The 19,340-nt window shown below is 53.7% G+C and overlaps 1 protein-coding gene across 11 annotated transcripts in view; it reads left to right on the top strand.

Annotated features, from left to right (window-relative positions):
• Positions 1–19,195, top strand: part of LOC102267148 (uncharacterized protein C17orf113) — a 40,939-nt gene extending 21,744 nt beyond the window's left edge. For 4 of the 11 annotated variants that reach the window (XM_070389847.1, XM_070389840.1, XM_070389845.1 and 1 more), the window contains 7 exons: positions 7,835–7,983; positions 9,819–9,929; positions 11,581–11,746; positions 15,984–16,277; positions 17,024–17,220; positions 17,548–17,658; positions 18,130–19,195. In XM_070389847.1, coding sequence (XP_070245948.1) covers positions 7,835–7,983; positions 9,819–9,929; positions 11,581–11,746; positions 15,984–16,277; positions 17,024–17,220; positions 17,548–17,658; positions 18,130–18,366 — 1,265 coding nt within the window. In that variant the 3' untranslated portion in view covers positions 18,367–19,195. Of the gene's footprint in view, positions 1–2,762; positions 3,500–4,703; positions 7,478–7,834; positions 7,984–9,818; positions 9,930–11,580; positions 11,747–15,983; positions 16,278–17,023; positions 17,221–17,547; positions 17,659–18,129 lie in introns of those variants that run through there. The other 7 variants (XM_070389839.1, XM_070389838.1, XM_070389836.1 and 4 more) reach the window with 4 other exon arrangements.
• The last annotated feature ends 145 nt before the right edge of the window (positions 19,196–19,340 follow it).

The raw sequence follows: 19,340 nt of genomic DNA, 5'->3' as shown, positions 1-19,340 counted from the left end.
GATGAGCAGTACCAATTGCCCCCTACAATCCAGGGAAAGAGGACCAGCAGGGTTCACCCACTTCGGGCAACATGGAGTGTTTCTCCTTATACTGAATGGGTTCCCCCTGGAATTCTACCCATCTACTCTTATTGTCAGAGAAGGCAGTGGCACCCCACTCCAGTACTCTTGCCTGGAAAATCCCATGGACGGAGGAGCCTGGTGGGCTACAGTCCATGGGGTCGTGAAGAGTTGGACACGACTGAGCAACTTCACTTTCACTTTTCACTTTCATGCATTGGAGAAGGAAATGGCAATCCACTCCAGTGTTCTTGCCTGGAGAATCCCAGGGACCGGGGAGCCTGGTGGGCTGCCGTCTATGGGGTTGCACAGAGTTGGACATGACTGAAGTGACTTAGCAGCAGCAGCAGCAGCAACCCTTAATGTACCCACCCACTAAGTGCCAGGTTCTACACAGAGTTCTGGGAATAATATCAGGTGGGCAAGACAGTCACTGCTTTCTCAGAGTTTAGAATCAGTTAAACCAATGGTCTCAGAAACAAGTTGTTTCATACATTCAAAATAAATCCTTTCATTCTTTCAAGCAATCAACTTCTGCTGAGAGCCATCTGCATGCATAAGAACCTAGAGGTATAGAAATAATATATGAATAAATGTGATTTTGGCCTTTCAGGAACCAAGTGCAGAGTTACATAGAGGATCCCTGTGTTCACTGTGTTGTGTTATGAAGACTGGTTCACGGGGAATTACGGGTGATGAGAGGACAGGTGCGGCTTCCCTGGTGGCTCAGTGGTAAAGAATCCATCTCCTAATGCAGGAGATGCGGGTTTGATCCCTGGGTCGGGAATATCCACTGGAGAAGGAAATGGCAACCCACTCCAGTATTCTTGCCTGGAGAATCCCATGGACAGAGGAGCCTGGCGGATTACAGTCCATAGAGTCACAAAAGAGTCGGACACAACTTAGCAACTAAACAACAAAGAGGACAGGTACAAACCCCAGTTGGGGGGTGAATCAGGTGGCAGAAGGGATGCCGGAGCTGCTCTCCAGGAATGAATGGCAAACAGCCAGAGAAGAATGGAGTTCCAGGCACGGGGGGTGGAGGCAGGGGCAAACGTAACAGTAATGCGTGTGGGTCACAGTAAGCCTTTGGATTAGCTGAGCAGACAGAAGTGAGGAAGGTCTGGAGGTGTCTAGAGGTTAGGGGGGCCTCTCTGGCTCGTGGTGAGGTATGTAGACTTAGGCAGTGGGACACCACTGAAGACATGAACACAAGGGAGGGACATAGTGAGATCTGTATGTGGCCTTGCTCTCTGGCTGTTTCATGAGGTATGAGTGGGAGAACCACTGCAGAGGCGGAGGCCGCTGCATAATCCAGATGAGACGGTGAAGGCCAGGGTCTCAGTGTGGCCTGTGGGGTCAGGAGGACTCGAGTTCTATTGCACTAACCAAAAAGTTCATTCGGGTTTTTCTGTAAGATGTTATGGGAAACTGAAAGTCATTCAGTCATGTCCGACTCTTTGTGACCCCATGGACTATACAGTCCATGGAATTCTCCAGGCCAGACTACTGGGATGGGTAGCCTTTCCCTTCTCCAGGGGATCTTCCCAACCTGGGGATTGAACCCAGGTCTCCTGCATTGCAGGCGGATTCTTTACCAGCTGAGCCACAAGGGAAGTCCAAGAATACTAGAGTGGGTAGCCTATCCCTCCTCCAGTGGATCTTCCTGACCTAGGAATCGAACTGGGGTCTCCTGTATTGCAGGTGGATTCTTTACCAACTGAGCTATCAGGAAAGCCCGAGATGTTACGGGGGGAAACTCCAAATGAACTTTGGGGCCAACCCAATAATTCCACCTCAGCCACTTACTGCTTGGCAAACCTTGGGCAAGTCCCTGAAAGTCCCTGAGCTTCAGTTTCCTCCTGTCCAAAGTGAGGGTTATACTTGCAAGAGTAATCTTGGTCTCCTAATGGTGTCATCACAACCCTTAGCACAGGGCCTGACTCAGTTCACATTCAGTAAACGGTGGTGACTGCTGTTGTCATCAGTAAACCCAGAGAGGAGGGGCAGGTGTGAGAGAGAATTAGGAAGCAGAGGTGGCAGGTCTTGGCCACCATTTGGCGTGGCCTTCTGGGACTGAACTGCTCATTCTCATCTAGCACCGGTGGTGGTGGTAGAGTGAGGGAGGTAGGGGCAACCAGCTGACTGCCTTCAGTCTGGGACCCAGCCCTCACCTCACGTCTGGGCTACCCTTCCTAGAACCGCACTACTGATGTGTGTGTGAGTGTATCCATGCGTGTCTTAGGGAATGAAGCTCCAGAGAAAACCAATCCTGTTTCTCAGTCCCGTGGCTCTGGGAGCACAGCTAGCTGTTAACTTCCTTCTGGAGACACCAGTTATCCTTTGGGCAAGGTGTCAGGATTCAGTCACGAACTATTCATGAGCCCTGAGAACCACTGTTGGTCTCCAGGACTCAGTCCCCACACTTATAAAATTGCGTAGGTGGTGCCAGTCTTTCCAGCTCTGAGTTCTGACATGCTTCAGCAGTCAAAGCAACTGATGCCTTGTCCTGGATGGAGGGAGACCCTTGCTGGCGAGCTGGGACCCCTCATACCTCAACCCACTTTGGATAACACTCTATGGCCCACTCCCAGTAGCCCTTCCCCATTGGGTCCAAACCACACCTTGGTCGGGGAGTGTCTGTGGGCAGCGTGACCCCCAGTGGACTCCTAACACCTCTCCTTTGTTTCTTTCACCTCCAGTCTCCCACCAGCGGAGCGGAAGTAAACTTTCCTGGCTAAGTTAGATGAATGGTCCCCTTTAGCCTGGAGGGCTGCCCCCCTCGTGCCTCCCTACAAACTCCCCCTGTCAAGGGAGGTGCTTCGGTGTGCGGGGGAGGCTGGGGGGCAAGAGCATTTGGGCAGGGGCTGGGGGTGCCCTGCCCCCCAGAGGAGGAATGGTGCCCCCAGGGAAGAAACCAGCTGGAGAGGCTTCCAACTCCAACAAGAAGTGCAAGCGTTACTTCAACGAGCACTGGAAAGAGGAGTTCACCTGGCTGGACTTTGACTACGAGCGGAAGCTGATGTTCTGCCTTGAGTGCCGCCAGGCCCTGGTGCGGAACAAGCATGGCAAAGCGGAGAATGCCTTCACCGTGGGCACCGACAACTTCCAGCGCCACGCCCTGCTGCGCCACGTGACCTCGGGGGCCCACCGCCAGGCTCTGGCTGCCAACCGGGGCCAGCCCTCTTTTGAGGGCCAGGCTGAGGGCAGAGGAGCCTGCCCAGGCCTGGCCACCACCCTCAGCTCCAGGGGCGTCAAGGTGGAAGCAGACCCGGCTAAAGTGGCCGTGCTGACCACAGTGTACTGCATGGCCAAGGAGGAAGTGCCTGACGACCGCTGCTCTGCCCTGCTTGAGCTGCAGAGATTCAACCTGTGCCAGGCGCTGCTGGGCATGGATCACGGCGATTACTACAGCCCCAGGAGGGTGAGGGACATGCAGGTGGGTGGCAGCCAGGGGTGTGGGGGAGGGATTGAGGAGGGAGGACACCGAGCCATCTGGGCATGGCACCAGCATGCCAGGTCCCCGGGGAAGAGGCCAAAGCAGTTCATTCACACCTTCACCCATCAGAGCCTGCACTGAGGGCATACTAGGTGCCAGGCCCCGGGCCAGCTGCAGGGCGCCTAACAGTGAAGAGGCTGGACCAGGCTCTGTCCTCGGGGGGTCAGGGGTGCTTGGCTCACTACCTAGGCCAGAGGTTGCAAACTGGTGGCCTGGGGGCTTGATTGGCTCACAGGCATGTTTTGGTAGTTTTCACAGTGTTTTTGAAAGACTTAAATTAGTCTCCAAGTTAAAAAAAAAAAAAAAAAAAGACATTCCATATAAAAATGTGGACTTCTGACTTCTGCTGAAAAACTAGGTCCTGTGCAGTCAGGGCATGAAGTTCTGGAGTTGGAGAGCAGGGCATGGGCTTCCCCATTCCCATTGGTTTATCCCCCGTCCTCTTGAAACTCAGTATCACCCACATGGCCACTGGGGACATGCACACTTATGTAGCTCTGTCCTAGGTATTGGCTTTATGAGTCCTGGGGCTGGTATGGGGGTGAAGAGGTTGGATCTCATCCTACCGAGAGATGAGAGACAAACAGCACACAGCTGGGGCCCTGTTTAACCTGTGGGCAGTCAACCTATCAGTTAATCCCAGAGCAGCAGAGCAGAGGGAGACCCCCAAGAATAAGGCTGACTGGGGCGATGCTGTAGAAAAACAAACAGATGCTTTAGAATCCTTAGGATTCCTAAAGCACTTTCACATTTATAAACATAACAACAAAAGATTACATGAATGGGAATTTCTGGAGGTCCTGTGATTAAGACTCCAAGCTTTCACTGCTGAGGGCCTGGGTTCAATCCCTGGTTGGGGAACTAGATCACAGAAGCAGTGTGGCGTGAGTAAAAAAAAAATTGGTAAGTCATAACAACCTTTTAAGGAGATTGGGGGCAGGTATTAGCCTCAAGGCAACTAAGAGATGAACAGAGAGGTCAAATGACTTGCCCAAGGTCATGCAGCCAGTAAGTGACAAAGCTAGGATTAGTCCCTAAGACTGTCCAACCCCAGGCCTGTGCTCTTTCACCCCGTCCTGTCTGCCTCCCCTTCTCAGGAGTAGCCTAACCCTGTCCTCCCTTTTTCTCTCCCTGGCTGTCCCAGGTGGCCATCGCCAGTGTCTTGCACGCAGAGGCCCGTCAGCGCCTGAAGGCATCCCCGTATGTGGGCCTGGTGTTGGACGAGACCAGGGACTGGCCTGAGTCCCACCGTCTGGCCTTGTTTGTCACTTCAGTGTCCCCCTGCGATGGCCAGCCTGCCACCACCTTTCTGGGCAGTGTGGAGCTACAGGAAGGCAAGGCCACCGCTGGCCAAGTCCTGGACATCCTGCAGGCTTTTGGCGTGTCTGCATCCAAGCTGGCCTGGCTCAGCTCAAGCCTCCCCAGTGACCGCCTGGGGAGCGTGCGCCCGCAGCTCCAGGCCGCCTGCCCACTGCTCACGGAGCTACACTGCCTCCCTGGCCGAACAGACCCCAAGCCCCCTGCCTACCTAGGTGAATATGAAAGTGTACTGGATGCCCTATTTCGCCTGCATGGCGGCCCCAGTTCTCACGTGGTCCCTGAACTCAGGGCGGCACTGGACCTTGCAGCTATTGACTTGGCAGGACCACGGCCAGTGCCCTGGGCCTCCCTGCTGCCTGTGGTGGAAGCTGTGGCTGAGGCTTGGCCTTGCCTGGTGCTCACACTGGAGGCCTCTGCCCCAGCCTCGCCTACCACAAGGGCGCTGGCCCTCGCCCTGCGCCAGTTCACCTTCGTGGCCTTCACCCACCTCCTGCTGGATGTTCTGCCCTCCGTGCAGAAGCTGGCCCTTGTCCTGCAGCCAGAAGAGCCGGATTTGGCCTTGCTGCAGCCTCTGGTGATGGCAGCTACAGCCTCCCTCCACGCACAGTGCAGTTCAGGTGGGGCGCGCCTCCAGGGCTTCCTGCAGGAACTGACATCCTCTAGTGCCGATCTGGGCTGTGGCCGCTGCACCTACCGCGGCGTGGAGCTGGTGGGCTACTCTGAAGCTGCGGTCCAGGGCTTGGAGCGACTGCGGGGAGCCTTCCTGGACTCCATGCGGAGGGGGCTGCGGGACTCTTACCCCGGGCCCTCGCTGGACGCCGTGGCCGCCTTCGCGGCCATCTTCGACCCCCGCCGCTACCCGCAGGCCGCAGAGGAGCTGGGCGCTCACGGCGAGGGGGCACTCCGCGTCCTGCTGCGCGCCTTCGCCCCCGCTGTGGTGCGCCAGAGGGCGCTGGGCGACTTCGCGCTCTTCAAGCGCGTGGTGTGCAGCCTGGGGCGGCTGGGCCCGCGGGCCCTGTGCACCAAGCTGGCGTGCGCGCGCTCAGAACTGCACGAGCTCTTCCCCGACTTCGCCGCCCTGGCCGCACTGGCCTTGGCGCTGCCTGCGGGCGCCGGCCTCCTGGACAAGGTCTGCCGCAGCCGGGAGCTGCGGTGGTGGGGGCCAGGCGGGGCGGGGGAAGGGCGGGGCGGCCCCGTGGTGAAGATCGCGGTAGATGGGCCGCCGCTGCACGAGTTTGACTTCGCGCTGGCGGTGGAGTTCCTAGAGAGCGGGTGGGGCGAGGGCCTTCTGGGCTCGCAGCTCACCTGAGAGCGGCCTCCTCTCCCCTGTCCAGCCGGTCTGGGGCCCTGGACTCGCTAAGGGCCAAGCCAGACTTGACCTAGCAAGCTTACCTCCTAACTGTGGCCTCCCACCCACCTTCCCCGGGCTTCCTCGGCTCCACGCTGAGTACTAACCCGGCTCAGTGGGATGTGGAGGAGGGGCTGGGTCGGGGGTGCGAGTGGGGGCTTGGGCCCGTGGGCAGAGGTGCTAGGGTCTCGGGCACCCTAAATATCACTCCTGACCTTTCCGGTTCTGTGGGGAGTAGTTCACCCTGTTCCCTCGGAACTCCACTCAAGTTTTCTCTCTAGAAAAGCTGAGGGGTCTTGGTTGGAAGGAGGAAGACAGAACCTCCTCAGTTGAGGGGTTGAAGGCCAGGAGACTGGGTCCTTGACTGTTAGCCCTGCTCCTAGCAACACGTCTTCTCTTCAGATATGACTGGGGGAAAAATGACTGTCTTTGTTTTTAACGCACATCAGAGCACCCTCTCTGTGAAAAAGCTCAAGGGAAGTAAGAGGTGCCCTCTCCACCAACAGGCTGCCTGAGACTTTTCTGTACTTGGCTATATGTAGACATCCACTCCAGTATTCTTGCCTGGAAAATCCCATGGACAGAGGAGCCTGGGAGTCAACAGTCCATAGGGTGGCAAAGAGTCGGACTAGACTGAAGCGACTTAGCGCACACACACAGACATACGTATTTATCAATGTGAAATAAATCTATCCTAGCCTCCCTCGTGTTAACACACAAAACTGAAAAGGACTTCTTTTGGTTTTGCAACAACAGGGTTCAAAAAAGTCCCAAATGGGCTGAATTTATTTCTAATTTTTTTCTTCCTCAAAGTCTGGTTGTTCTCCAAGTTCCTAACCTTCCCCTGCCCTTGCCTCAGATCTCTCTCTCTCTTTTTTTTTTTTTTGGCAGTGCTGAGATTTTAGTTCCCTGACCAGGGATTGAACCCAGGCTCCTGCCTCAGACCTTTAAGACCAAAGAGTGTATAAACCACAGTGCTGGACTGGTTGACCCCAAGGACCAGCCTCAGGCCTGACCCAGGGGTGTTGGAGGGCTTTTGTCTCCAGTGGAGAGCAGTTGGGGCCTCACCGGAGTTGGGGAATACATCCCTTCAGATTCTGGGGGGTTTCCTATCCCCTCTGTCAGCCCTTGCTGTGAATGTTGTGGGGGATCTGGAGGGGAGTAGTTAGTGAGAGGGGAGGGGGCTGGCCTTTCCAAGTCTCCTAGGTTTGGGTTTAATTTGCAATAAAGTGGAAACCCAGTGCATCGTGCAGTCTCCATGGTGGTGTGTGTGTCAGGGGCCCGCCCCGACTCCCCTCTGGGGTTCACTGGGGCCATAATGCTGCCCCTGCGGTGGGGGGTGGGGGTGGTGGGGGTGGTGGTCATCCTTCTGGGCTGGGAGCCTGGAACTGTGGACCCTCTGCTTCCACTTCCCCAGTGGTGCAGGGGAGAGGCGCAGAAATGGGCTGTAATCACCCTGGGCTTAGTCAGCACTGCTTTGTGGAGATGAGAGTTTCTGCCCTGGCTCCACAGCCAAGAAGCCCATCAACCTCTTTTGTTCTGGCTGTGGAGGGAGGAGCGAGCCCTGTGACTCCCTGTTTCAGACCCTGCCCTTCTTCCTCCTGCAGCAGGCCCGGCCTCCGGAGCCCCCAGCCCGCTGCTGGCCTCCCTGGCCCTGCCCGCCAGGCCTCTGCAGCCCCCGCTGGACTTCAAGCACTTGCTCACCTTCCACTTCAATGGCGCCACCCCGCTCAGTCTCTTCCCCAACTTCAGCACGGTACGGGCTGGGCGGGCGGGTGGGGGCATGCAACCCAGCATGGGGGTGGGCTGGGAAGGTGGGCTCCCAGGGGCCAGCTCTTAGAAGCTGGGTCCAACCAGGAGCAACATCCCCCGGAGTAACCAGGTGCTCCCCAAATGGGACCCAGCTCCTCCTTAGGCCAGAATATCCAGGATGCTACTGTCCTGTCCCCTAGCAACTGGTGCTGAGCCCGGAGGGCCTGTGAGCTGCAGGTTTCATCGAGCTTTCATAAAGGGGCATCTGTGGATGATCTGTGTATGTCTGTGTGCCTTTCCGTTTTAGTTTGTCTCTGTAGGACTTTGTGTGTATTTATGGGTGTGAGTTTGTGCACGTGTGCTTGTGAACTCTTTATGCCTGTGTAGTTGTCTTTATGTAGTGTATATGCCTGGGTATCTGAGTTTTTTTGTGTCTACTGTGTATGTGTTTGGTGTGTGCCTGGCCTCTGCGTGTATGTTTTCATATGGTTTGGATGATTGTAAGTTTGTGAATGTGTGCCATTGGTGTGCAGGTGAGTGTGTATCTTTCTGCTTGTTTCTGTGATTTGTAACTACCTGTAAGTTTATGGGCTGTGTGTCTGCCTACTAGTCTGTGTACTAGTATTTCCATGTATGTGTGTAAATATGAAATTTACTTCACTATATGAGCTATAAGGTATATGACCCCTTTTAAAAAATTTTTGAAAAATCAAATGTAATCATTGATGAGCCTCACCCCATCCTGAAAAGATGGTGGGAAAGTCTACCTAATCACCCTTGGGAGCCCCTTCCTTCCCGCCCTCCAGACTTGTACAAAGATCCTAAGGAGCCCGAGACAATTGAGGGGGTCCTCTGGTTTTCAGTCCCCACTGTCACTTGCTGACATGCTCATTGTTCAGGCACATGGTCCCTATGAGGGGGTCAATCTGCAGTTGTTCTCATCACTGGGGGCCCTGCAGGCCACTCTCCCCTAAAATCCAGTCCTGCCCCGCCACCCACCTACCTCAGCCCCTGGCCCTGGGTGCTGTGAGGGTTAGAACCTCTTTCTGGTCTCAGGGAAGTTTCTGAAACCATGCTCTTCTCTCAAAGCCTGTGTTCTCCTCTCTCAGGAAGGTTTGGAAAGTTCCTCTTGACAAGTAAGCCCCCAACGACTTCTGCTTTTGACACAACAACCCAGCCCTTGAGAAAAGGGAACATAAAGGCTTGGTTTGATAGAAGAAACAGAAATTATTTAAAACAAGGAAAAGAAAAAAAATACAAATTCATATTCCAGGGAAATGCCCTACTCTTCAGGGAACCCTCTGGCTTCCATCTGCTAACCCTGCTCCCTGCCCCCAGCCTGGTCCCCCACTGCCCCGGGCCGTGGCTCTCACTCTCAGGCCCTGTGACAGCGGCAAAGCTGATACGATAAGCTTTATCTCCCCCAGCCCACAAGCGCAGCACAAGGCTGGGTTATGGGGGAGGAAATTCCAAATTCCCTTCTCCGCTTCTCCCTGCCCCCAACTCTGCACACGTAGATGTAATTCTCATGAATGAGGAAAAAAAGAGACCAGAGGGGCAGCAAGGGAAGTCAGTGTGATCACCAGGCCATGGTTTCTCAAGATCACAAAAGTCACATGCCATCCCCCTGCCTCCAAGCACAAGCCTAGGCCGTCTAAGAAAGTCAGCCAGGGAAGAGGCTTTTCTTTTCCAGTGTTTAATATCCACAGACATGAGAAATTTCTTCCTATGGGCTGACCACTGCCCTCGTCCATAGACTTTAGTTTTGGACAATTGGCACTGCCCTCCCACCTTACTTAGCTGACCCCACAGTTACTATGCCCTCCCACCCCTCCACAGATGGACCCGGTCCAGAAAGCTGTCATCAGCCACACATTTGGGGTTCCCTCTCCCCTGAAGAAAAAGCTCTTCATTTCCTGTAACATCTGTCACCTGAGATTCAACTCAGCGGTGAGAGGGAGTTGTGGAAACAGGCTTGGGGGGCGCTGGGCAGGGAGCGGGCTGGACCCTTGGCTTCCAGGTCTTTCCTGCCTGGAGGAATAGGGGTGGCAAAGGGACTGTGGTCTGTATTTTCTGTCCTTCGTTGAGGAAGAGCCGCCCCTGGCCCTTTATCCATACTATCCTCTCCTCTCTCCAGATTCCTGTGCCCCTTCCCAGCCCATCCCCCTAGGATTCTGTTTTCCTCCCCCTATGCCTCTCTCCTGTGTTCTGGAACCTTCTGATGAGAGCAGGCTGCCCTTCCCTACTCTGGGTCCCTGGGGCCACCATCAGTTCTGGTTCGGGGCTGAGTTCTTAACACACCTGAGAGTTTACAGAATCTGTTTGTGCCCATCCTCTTAATTAGTTCTCATGATACATCTGTGAGATGGTTCGAGGTCCCATCCTCAGCCTCATTTTTCAGATGAGGAAACTGAGCTTCAGAGAGGTTAAGTGACTTGCCTGAGGTCACACAGCTGGTAATTAGCAGAGCTGGGATTTGAACCCAGGCCTGGCTGACCCCACAGTCCACATACTTCCTAGCAGGGCCTGCCCCTAGAGAGTAGGGAAGCCTCATTCTGGCCTCCAAGGGAACGTTTGCCTTCTGTCCAGGCAACTTCTGCAGTTTGGGGAGATGCTGTTGGCAGACCTGCTCTTGTGAAAGAGCCTAAGGAGGGGCCACAGGGCCTTCTTTCCTACTTTGGGGAGCAACAAGCAGGAATCCCCAGTGGACAGGCCAGGTTTGGGGGTTCCTTCCAGGCTTTCAGGTTACGTGAGTCATGCAAGTGATGGACAGAGAGATGAAAAATATATGGTTTCTTTATCAGAATGAGTTTCATTTATCAAATTGAGACTCATTTATCAAAATGAGACTCATTCTGATAAAGAAACCATATATTTTTCATGCCAGGCCCAACACAGTGCCTGGCAAATAGCAAATGCTCAGGAGCTATTTGTTAAAAAACACGTACAGAAGGATGAATGATCCGGAGTGTATGTTCCCTAAAGCATGGGGACTGCTCTGTTTTCTCACTCGTGCATTTATAAACCTAGTAACTAATATTCACTGAGCACTTATTCTCTGTACTAGGCCCTTGTCATTCATCCCTGGGTTGGGAAGATCCCCTGGAGAAGGGAATGGCAACCCACTCCAATATTCTTGCCTGGAGGATCCCACGGACAGAGAAGCCTGGCAGGGTATAGTCCATAGGGTCGCAAAGAGTTGGATACAACTGAGCAACTAACACTTTCGCTTTCACTTGTCATTCATGTTCTCATTTTCATTCTCACAACTCTGTGATATCAGTATTATCATACCAAAGCTTATGAGTCAGGAAACTGAGGCTCAGAAAGGTGAAGTGACTTGCCCAAAGATGCACAGCTAAAGAGGCGTTGAGGCAGAATTGGAAGGCAGTGGCGGTTTGCCTGGGCGTTCACATACGAGAATGCATTCTGTAACCCTTGGGCCCACACACGTGCTATAATGATAACGACAATGGCAAGGATTTGCTCCCTGTGTGGCTGGAGCCCTGCCTCCCTCTGACCTGCCCCCTACGTGCCAGCTCATGGATGGGGCAGGTAGACGCAGCAAATGAATGGTGACCCCAGACTCTCCCCTCCCCAGAACCAGGCCGAAGCACATTACAAAGGCCACAAACATGCCAGAAAACTCAAGGCTGTTGAAGCCGCCAAGAGCAAGCAGAGGCCGCAAACCCTGACCCAGGATGAGATGCTGGTGCCCCCCACCCCGACTCCAGCCAGTGGAGCCCCTGAAGAGCTGCACAGCAAAGGTCAGTCCTGAACTTTTGTCCCGCCCCTGTCCCACTCCAAATCTGGTTTCCGATAAGGGGTTGAGTGCTTGCTGCTTATTATTCCCGCTTGTGTTGGAGTATTCCGTCTGTACAAGGAGAGGCACACACCACAGGGAAGAGCATCTTGGATTTTCCAGCCTGAATCTGCTGAGGTGAATAAACATGTCACAAAGCACCCCAGAAGCACCGCCCGCCCCCCTCCTCGGGCCCTCTCCCAGTCACTACCTGGTTAGCTTCCCAGGCCTGGGATAACGAATGACCACAAACTGGGTGGCTGAAAGTAACAGAACTGTATTTTCTCAGTTTCTGGAGGTCAGACCTTTGGAACAAGGTGTCAGCAAGGTTCCTTCCCAGGGTGCAGAGAGAGAGAGTCTGTTTCACCCCCTCTTCTAGCTTCGTGGTTGCCAGCAATCCTTGGCCACATTCTGATCTTCTGTCTCAACCCTCACATCACCTTCTCCCTCGTGCCTGTGTGTTCACGTGATCTTCTTTGAAGGACACCAGTCACTGACCTAGGGCCCACTCTAGTCCAGTTTGATCTCATCTTAACTAATTACATCAGCAAAGACTCTGCTTTCCAGATAAGATCAACTCGGAGATTCCAGATGGACATGAGTTTGGGGGTGATGCTATTCAACCACCTATGACCCTCCCCCAGGATAACCATGAGCCTGACTTTTCTCACCAGAGGTTAGTCTCACCTGGTTTTGGTCAGTGCCATACAGATGGTTCCCAACTTCACGATGATTTGGACTATGATCTTTTGACTTCCCAGGGCTTCCCTGGTGGCTCAGTGGTAAAGAATCCACGTGCAATGCAGGACACATGGGTTCGATCCCTGAGTCGGGAAGATCCCCTGGAGAAGAGAATGGCAACCCACTCCAGTATTCTTGTCTGGAAAACCCTATGGATAGAGGAGACTGTTGGGCTACAGTCCATGGGGTCACAAAGATTTGGGCACGATGAAGCGACTTAGCACACAGCACACGTGGTATGAGAGCGATATGCATTCAGTTAGAAATTGGACTTCCAATTTCAAGTTTTGATCTTTTCTGGGCTAGAGATATACAGTACATACTCTTTTTTTTTTTTTTTTAATTGGAGTATAATTGCTTTACTGTGTTGTTTTCAATTCAGTTGCTCAGTCATCTCCAACTCTTTGCAACCCCATGAACTATAGTAGACCAGGCTTCCCTGTCCATCATCAACTCCTGGAGCTTGCTCAAACTCATGTCCATCAAGTCGGTGATGCCATCCAACCATCTGATCCTCTGTCATCCCCTTCTCCTCCTGCCTTCAATCTTTCCCAGTATCAGGATCTTTTCCAGTGAATCAGTTCTTTGCATCAGGTGGCCAAAGTATTGGAGCTTCAGCTTTAGCATCAATCCTTCCAGTGAACATTCAGGACTGATTTCCTTTAGGATTGACTGGTTTGATCTCCTTGTAGTCCAAGGGACTCTCAAGTCTTCTCAAATACCACAGTTCAAAAGCATCGATTCTTTGGCATTCAGCCTTCTTTATGTTCCAACTCTCACATCCATACATGACTACTGGAAAAATCATAGCTTTGACTAGACGGACCTTTGTCAGCAAAGTCTCTGCTGTTTATATGTTGTCTAGATTTGGCCATAGCTTTTCTTCCAAGGAGCAAGCGTCTTTTAATTTCATGGCTGCAGTCACCATCTGCAGTGATTTTGGAGCCCAAGAAGATAACAATGTTGTATTAGTTTCTGCTGTACAAGGAAGTGAATCAACTCTCTGTGTAATATATCCCCACCCTCTTGGACCTCCCCTCATACCCTCCTCATTCCCGCCCTCGAGCCACCACAGAACACCGAGCTGAGTTCCTGGTGCTATGCAGCAGGTTCCCACTAGCTGTCTGTTTCACACATGGTAGTGTATGTCAGGCAGTCCTGATCTCCCAACTTGCTCCACACTCCGCTTCCCCTGTGTGCACATGTCCAGTCTCTACCTCTGTGTCTCTATTCCTGCTCTGCAAATAGGTTCATGTGTACATTTTCCTAGATTCCACATATACGCATTAGTATATGATATTTGTTTTTCTCTTTCTGACTTACTTCACTCTGTGTGACAGAGGTATGTACTCTTTTGTGATGTTTACCCTCCTGGTCAGCCACGTGACCAGGAGGGTAAACAACTGACACACAACCATTTTGTACCCATGCAAGCAATGTGCTTTTCACTGTCAACACCGTATTCCATAAACGACATCAGAGAGTCAACACTTTATTATAAAATACGCTTTGTGTTAGATGATTGCGCTCAACTGTAAGCTAAGGTAGGTGTTCTGAGCACATTTAAGGTAGGCTGGGCCAAACTTGTGTGTTCGATAGGTTCAGTTCAGTTCAGCTGCTCCGTCGTGTCCGACTCTGCGACCCCATGAATTGCAGCACGCTATGCCTCCCTGTCCATCACCAACTCCTGGAGTTCACTCAAACTCACATCCATCGAGTCGGTGATGCCATCCAGCCATCTCATCCTCTGTCATCCCCTTCTCCTCCTGCCCCCAATCCCTCCCAGCATCAGGGTCTTTTCCAATGAGTCAGCTCTTCTCATGAGATGGCCAAAGTACTGGAGTTTCAGCTTTAGCATCATTCCTTCCAAAGAAATCCCAGGGCTGATCTCCTTCAGAATGGACTGGTTGGATCTCCTTGCAGTCCAAGGGACTCTCAAGAGTCTTCTCCAACACCACAGTTCAAAAGCATCAGTTCTTCGGCTCTCAGCCTTCTTCACAGTCCAACTCTTGCATCCATACATGACCACTGGAAAAACCATAGCCTTGACTAGATGGACCTTTGTTGGCAAAGTAATGTCTCTGCTTTTGGATATGCTATCTAGGTTGGTCATAACTTTCCTTCCAAGGAGTAAGTGTCTTTTAATTTCATGGCTGCAATCACCATCTGCAGTGATTTTGGAGCCCCCAAAAATAAAGTCTGACAGACACTGTTTCCCCATCTATTTCCCATGAAGTGATGGGATGAGATGCCATGATCTTTGTTTTCTGAATGTTGAGCTTTAAGCCAACTTTTTTACTCTTCTCTTTCACTTTCATCAAGAGGCTCTTTAGTTCCTCTTCACTTTCTGTCATAAGGGTGGTGTCATCTGCATGTCTGAGGTTATTGATATTTCTCCTGGCAATCTTGATTCCAGCTTGTGCTTCTTCCAGCCCAGCGTTTCTCATGATGTACTCTGCATATAAGTTAAATAAGCAGGGTGACAATATACAGCCTTGATGTACTCCTTTTCCTATTTGGAACCAGTCTGTTGTTCCATGTCCAGTTCTAACTGTTGCTTCCTGACCTGCATATAGGTTTCTCAAGAGGCAGGTCAGGTGGTCTGGTATTCCCATCTCTTGAAGAATTTTCCACAGTTTATTGTGATCCACACAAAGGCTTTGGCATAGTCAATAAGGCAGAAATAGATGTTTTTCTGGAACTCTCTTGCTTTTTGCATGATCCAGCGGATGTTGGCAATTTGATCTCTGGTTCCTCTGCCTTTTAGGTTAGGTGTATTAAATGCATTTTTAAATTATGATGGGTTTATTGGGAGGTAACCCCCTTATAGGTTGAGGAAGATCTGGAGTGTGTAGGTTTTGCATCTGGCTTCTTCCATGCTGTTGTGTGTAGCTGTGGTTTGTCCTTTTTCGTTGCCGTGTAGTATTCCACTGACCACCAACTCTTTTCACTATTCTCCTGTTGATGAATATTTGGACAGTTTCCAGTTTCTGCTGCTAGGAATAGTGCTCTATGAATATTACAGTACATCTTTTTGGTGACTTCCACTTATTTAACAGTTAGCTAATAACTGTAGATTATCAGGACTGGGTGGTCTCTCTGAGACCACTGGGCCCAACTTTATGATTTCATGTAGGAAAGCTGAGGCCCAAAGAGTCCCAAGTCTGCCCAGTGATTTGGTGAGGAGTCTGGAATTCAGTGCTGGTCATCCCTACACCAGGGGCCCTCCACTCAGCCATGCTACCGCCAGAATGTCTGTGCTTAAAATCATGGTCTCGAGGGACCTCCCTGGCAGTCTAGTTGTTAAGACTTCAAGCTTCCACTGTAGGAGTGGGGGAACTAAGATCCAACATGCCTCATGCAGCCAAAAGTTAGAAAAAATAAATAATTTTTTTTAAAGTTATGGTCTCAAGAATCATCTTGGAGCTTGCCCTCTTACCTGAGGCCTTCCATTTCCCCAGCAGTTCCTGCGGCCCCTCCTCCTGGTCCCGAAATCCAGTCACCCCGGAGTCCAGAACCCACGCCCAGGGAGCCAGTCCCCTCAGACCTCTTCGATGCTGCCTCCTCTTCCTCCTCTTCATCTTGCCCACCCTGCTCCCCAGAACCTGGGCCAGAGGCCCCAGAGCCTGAACCGGCAGCAGTTGCTATGGGAAGCGGTGTGAGTGGGGAAGGCAGGAGCGAGAAGGGGCGTCTCTACTGCCCCACATGTAAGGTGACCGTGAATTCTGCCTCCCAGCTTCAGGCTCACAACACAGGTCAGTGCGCCCGGCCAGCTTGAGTCCGGGGAGGAGGTGCCCCTCACCAGATGCAGGCAGGCTGTCGCTTCTGGGTGGCCCCTGTGATTGAGGGCTGGCTGACAGAGGTGCTGTGCCCAGCTGTGAGTGGGCAGGCATTTGGGGTCCTCCAGCTAATGCTTGGGGAGAGAGGATTGGGAAGAGACATCCGAGGCAACAAGATCTGAAGGGTCGCACAGAAGACGGGAGACACCCTCTCCATCTCTCCTTGGGTCAGACCTGGGGGACGGGGTTGGGATGAGAGTCAAAGGCTGACCATTTACTCTGCAAGGAAGCTTCCTTGAGACATGAAACGAAAGCAGCTGGGAGGATCTTTGGGGCTTTCCAGGTGGCACTAATGATAGAGAAACCCCTGCCAATGCAGGAGACATAAGAGATGTGGGTTTAATGCTTGAGATGCTGGGAGATCCCCTGGAGAAGGACGTGGCAACCCACTCTAGTATTCTTGCCTGGAGAATCCCACAGACAGAAGAGCCTGGCGGGCTACAGTCCATGGGGTTGCAGAGTTGAACACGACTGAAGCAACTTAGCACGCATGGGAGGACCTTTCAGAGGCAAAGAGAAACTTCACGTGGCTGGGGGAGCTGTCGGTGTGGAGCAGCCTGGAGGCTTCAAGGGACAGCCAGGCTGACCTGGCTTGGAGGGGGTCTCCGTAGCCCTGCCACCCCTCTCTGGTGCTGACAAGCTGTCTCCTTTCCTTCCGCCAGGAGCCAAGCACCGGTGGATGGCGGAAGGTCAGCGGGGCGCTCCCCGCAGGGGCCGGGGCCGCACGGTGCCCCGGGGAGGAGCTGGACACAAGGCCAAGAGAGTGACAGGGGGCCGGGGGGGCCGGCAGGGGCCCAGCCCCCCGTTCCACTGTGCTCTCTGTCAGCTCCAAGTCAACTCAGAGACCCAACTCAAGCAGGTGGGGCAAGTGAGGCTGGGATTGGGGGTGGAGCAGAGGTGAGGGGCTGGGCCCCATGCCAGGCGGGCAGGAGAGAGCCTTCAGGGAGAAGGTGGGTGGAGCAGAACAGGGTGCAGGTGGGGAAAGAGGTGTGACACTCAAGGGATGGTGAGCTCCTGGAAGGCAAAGGCCAATTCTTGCCTCCCCTTCCCAGGGCTGCTCCAGGGCCAAGTGGACTAGGTGTGTGAACTGTGGGTAGCAGAAGGGTGAGCTAGCCAAGCATGAGAGGGTGGTTTTGGGGTCCCTGGGTTCCTCGTCTTGTTCCCAGTCTGTCTGTCTGTCCACTAGCACCTGAGCAGCAGGAGGCACAAAGACCGCCTGGCTGGGAAGCCCCCCAAGCCCTCCAGCCAGCACAGCAAGCTGCAGAAGCATGCAGCACTGGCTGTGAGTCTCCTCAAGGTATCGGTACAGGTCCGGAAGGGAGGGCAGGCTGGGAGGTGGGAGGCGAGGCAGGAAGGAAGCCTCCCCACCCCATTTCATGGCAGCCTGGGCAGGGAAAGAACTGGGGTTGGGTTTTTGGTTGTCTTGGGATCTGCCCAGAAAAATTTCCGGGGAGGTGGGCCCGGGAAAGTCATCTCAGGGACAAGCGCAAGGGGTGGGCGAGCATCTCCTGGAGACTGTGTCCACCCCCCACTCCCCATAGCCTCCCCCCTTGGCCCATCCCAAGAGTCTCCTCCCTCTGGACAGGACGACAGGTGGTGGAGAAAGCCCTGTGGAATGAATGTGTGGGGGTGGGAAGGGAGGAGGATTTAGGTTTGGAATCCTGAAAGTCACGTTTTTCCTGCAGCAAAAGGTCTAGGGATGGGGCCAAGGGAGGGGAGCGGATTTTCCTGGGGTCAGAGACTGTGTCCATCCCTCTTTTCTTTGCAGTCTAAACTGGCCTTGCAGAAGCAACTCACCAAGACCCTGGCAGCCCGCTTCCTGCCCAGCCCGCTCCCCACTGCGGCGGCAGCCATCTGTGCCCTGCCAGGGCCCCTGGCCCTCCGGCCTGCCCCCACAGCGGCCACCACCCTCTTCCCAGCTCCAATCCTGGGTCCAGCTCTGTTTCGCACCCCAGCGGGAGCCGTTCGCCCTGCCACGGGACCCATCGTTTTTGCCCCCTATTAGCCCTCCCGGGAAGCCCAGGGCTGACTTCCCAGCAGTCGCCCCTGCCCGCCACCGGCCCTGACCCCTCTCCCTGAGATGCCTCAGTTCCCTCCATCCCTCAGGAGAAGGCCTTTTACAGCCTTGGGGTCCTGCCCAATCTAGGAAGAGCTGGGCTAACGCTAAGAGCTGCTGCCCAGCCCTCAGTCTGCACTGGGGACTCAAATAATGCCACCCTGGCCCACGGACCATCCATCCGCACCCTCCCTGCCTCTGGTGTCTAGGGCTAGTCCTGGGCTCCCCTCCATTTCCCATCCTTACGGGGAGCAAGCCGAAAAATCCAAAGATCTATGCAATAATCCTAGCCCCAGCCCCACGGTGCTCTCATCCCCGCAACTCAAGACCTATAGCCATGTGGCCAGAGGCCCAAGGAATCTGACTTTCTCCTAGCCTGAGGACAAGACTGTGACCTCTCTTCCCGTGCCCTGCAGGGGGTGGGGTGAGGGGGGTCTTCCCCATTCACTGGATTCCCCAGAGAATCACTGGCGATGATGGAGGGGGTCTCCAGTGGGAGTGGGTTCAAGGCCGCCTGGACAAGGGTGTGGTGGACGGTGGAGAGAGGGAGCGGCACCAAGTGGGGCAAAGCCAAGGGGCGGCTGGGGCCGCAAGCCTCAGGGGTTTTCACCTGCTGACAGGATGGGGTGAGGTGATGGTGACGTTCTGGCTGGGCCGTCTGTAACAGAGGAAATGACCAGTCCCACACACGTTCTCCCCTCTTAGCCTTTCATTGATTCTTCCTGAACCCCAGCTCTCAAGGGGAAAGAGTGACATTGGGTCTCCCTCAGACTATGGGCCCCCCCGACACCAAATCCACCCCCCAGGGCTCCCCTCCAGTTCCTCACTTCAAACTGGCCCCCACACTCACTTCAGCTTTCTCCCCAGACCAGCAGCCCAAGCCCCCCTCGCTGTGTTGGGATCCACTCTCGAGACCCACTTTC

Source organism: Bos mutus, chromosome 19 (genome assembly GCF_027580195.1).
Source record: "Bos mutus isolate GX-2022 chromosome 19, NWIPB_WYAK_1.1, whole genome shotgun sequence".
In the NCBI taxonomy this organism is placed as follows: domain Eukaryota; kingdom Metazoa; phylum Chordata; class Mammalia; order Artiodactyla; family Bovidae; genus Bos; species Bos mutus.
This window is presented reverse-complemented; position numbering and strand designations above follow the sequence as displayed.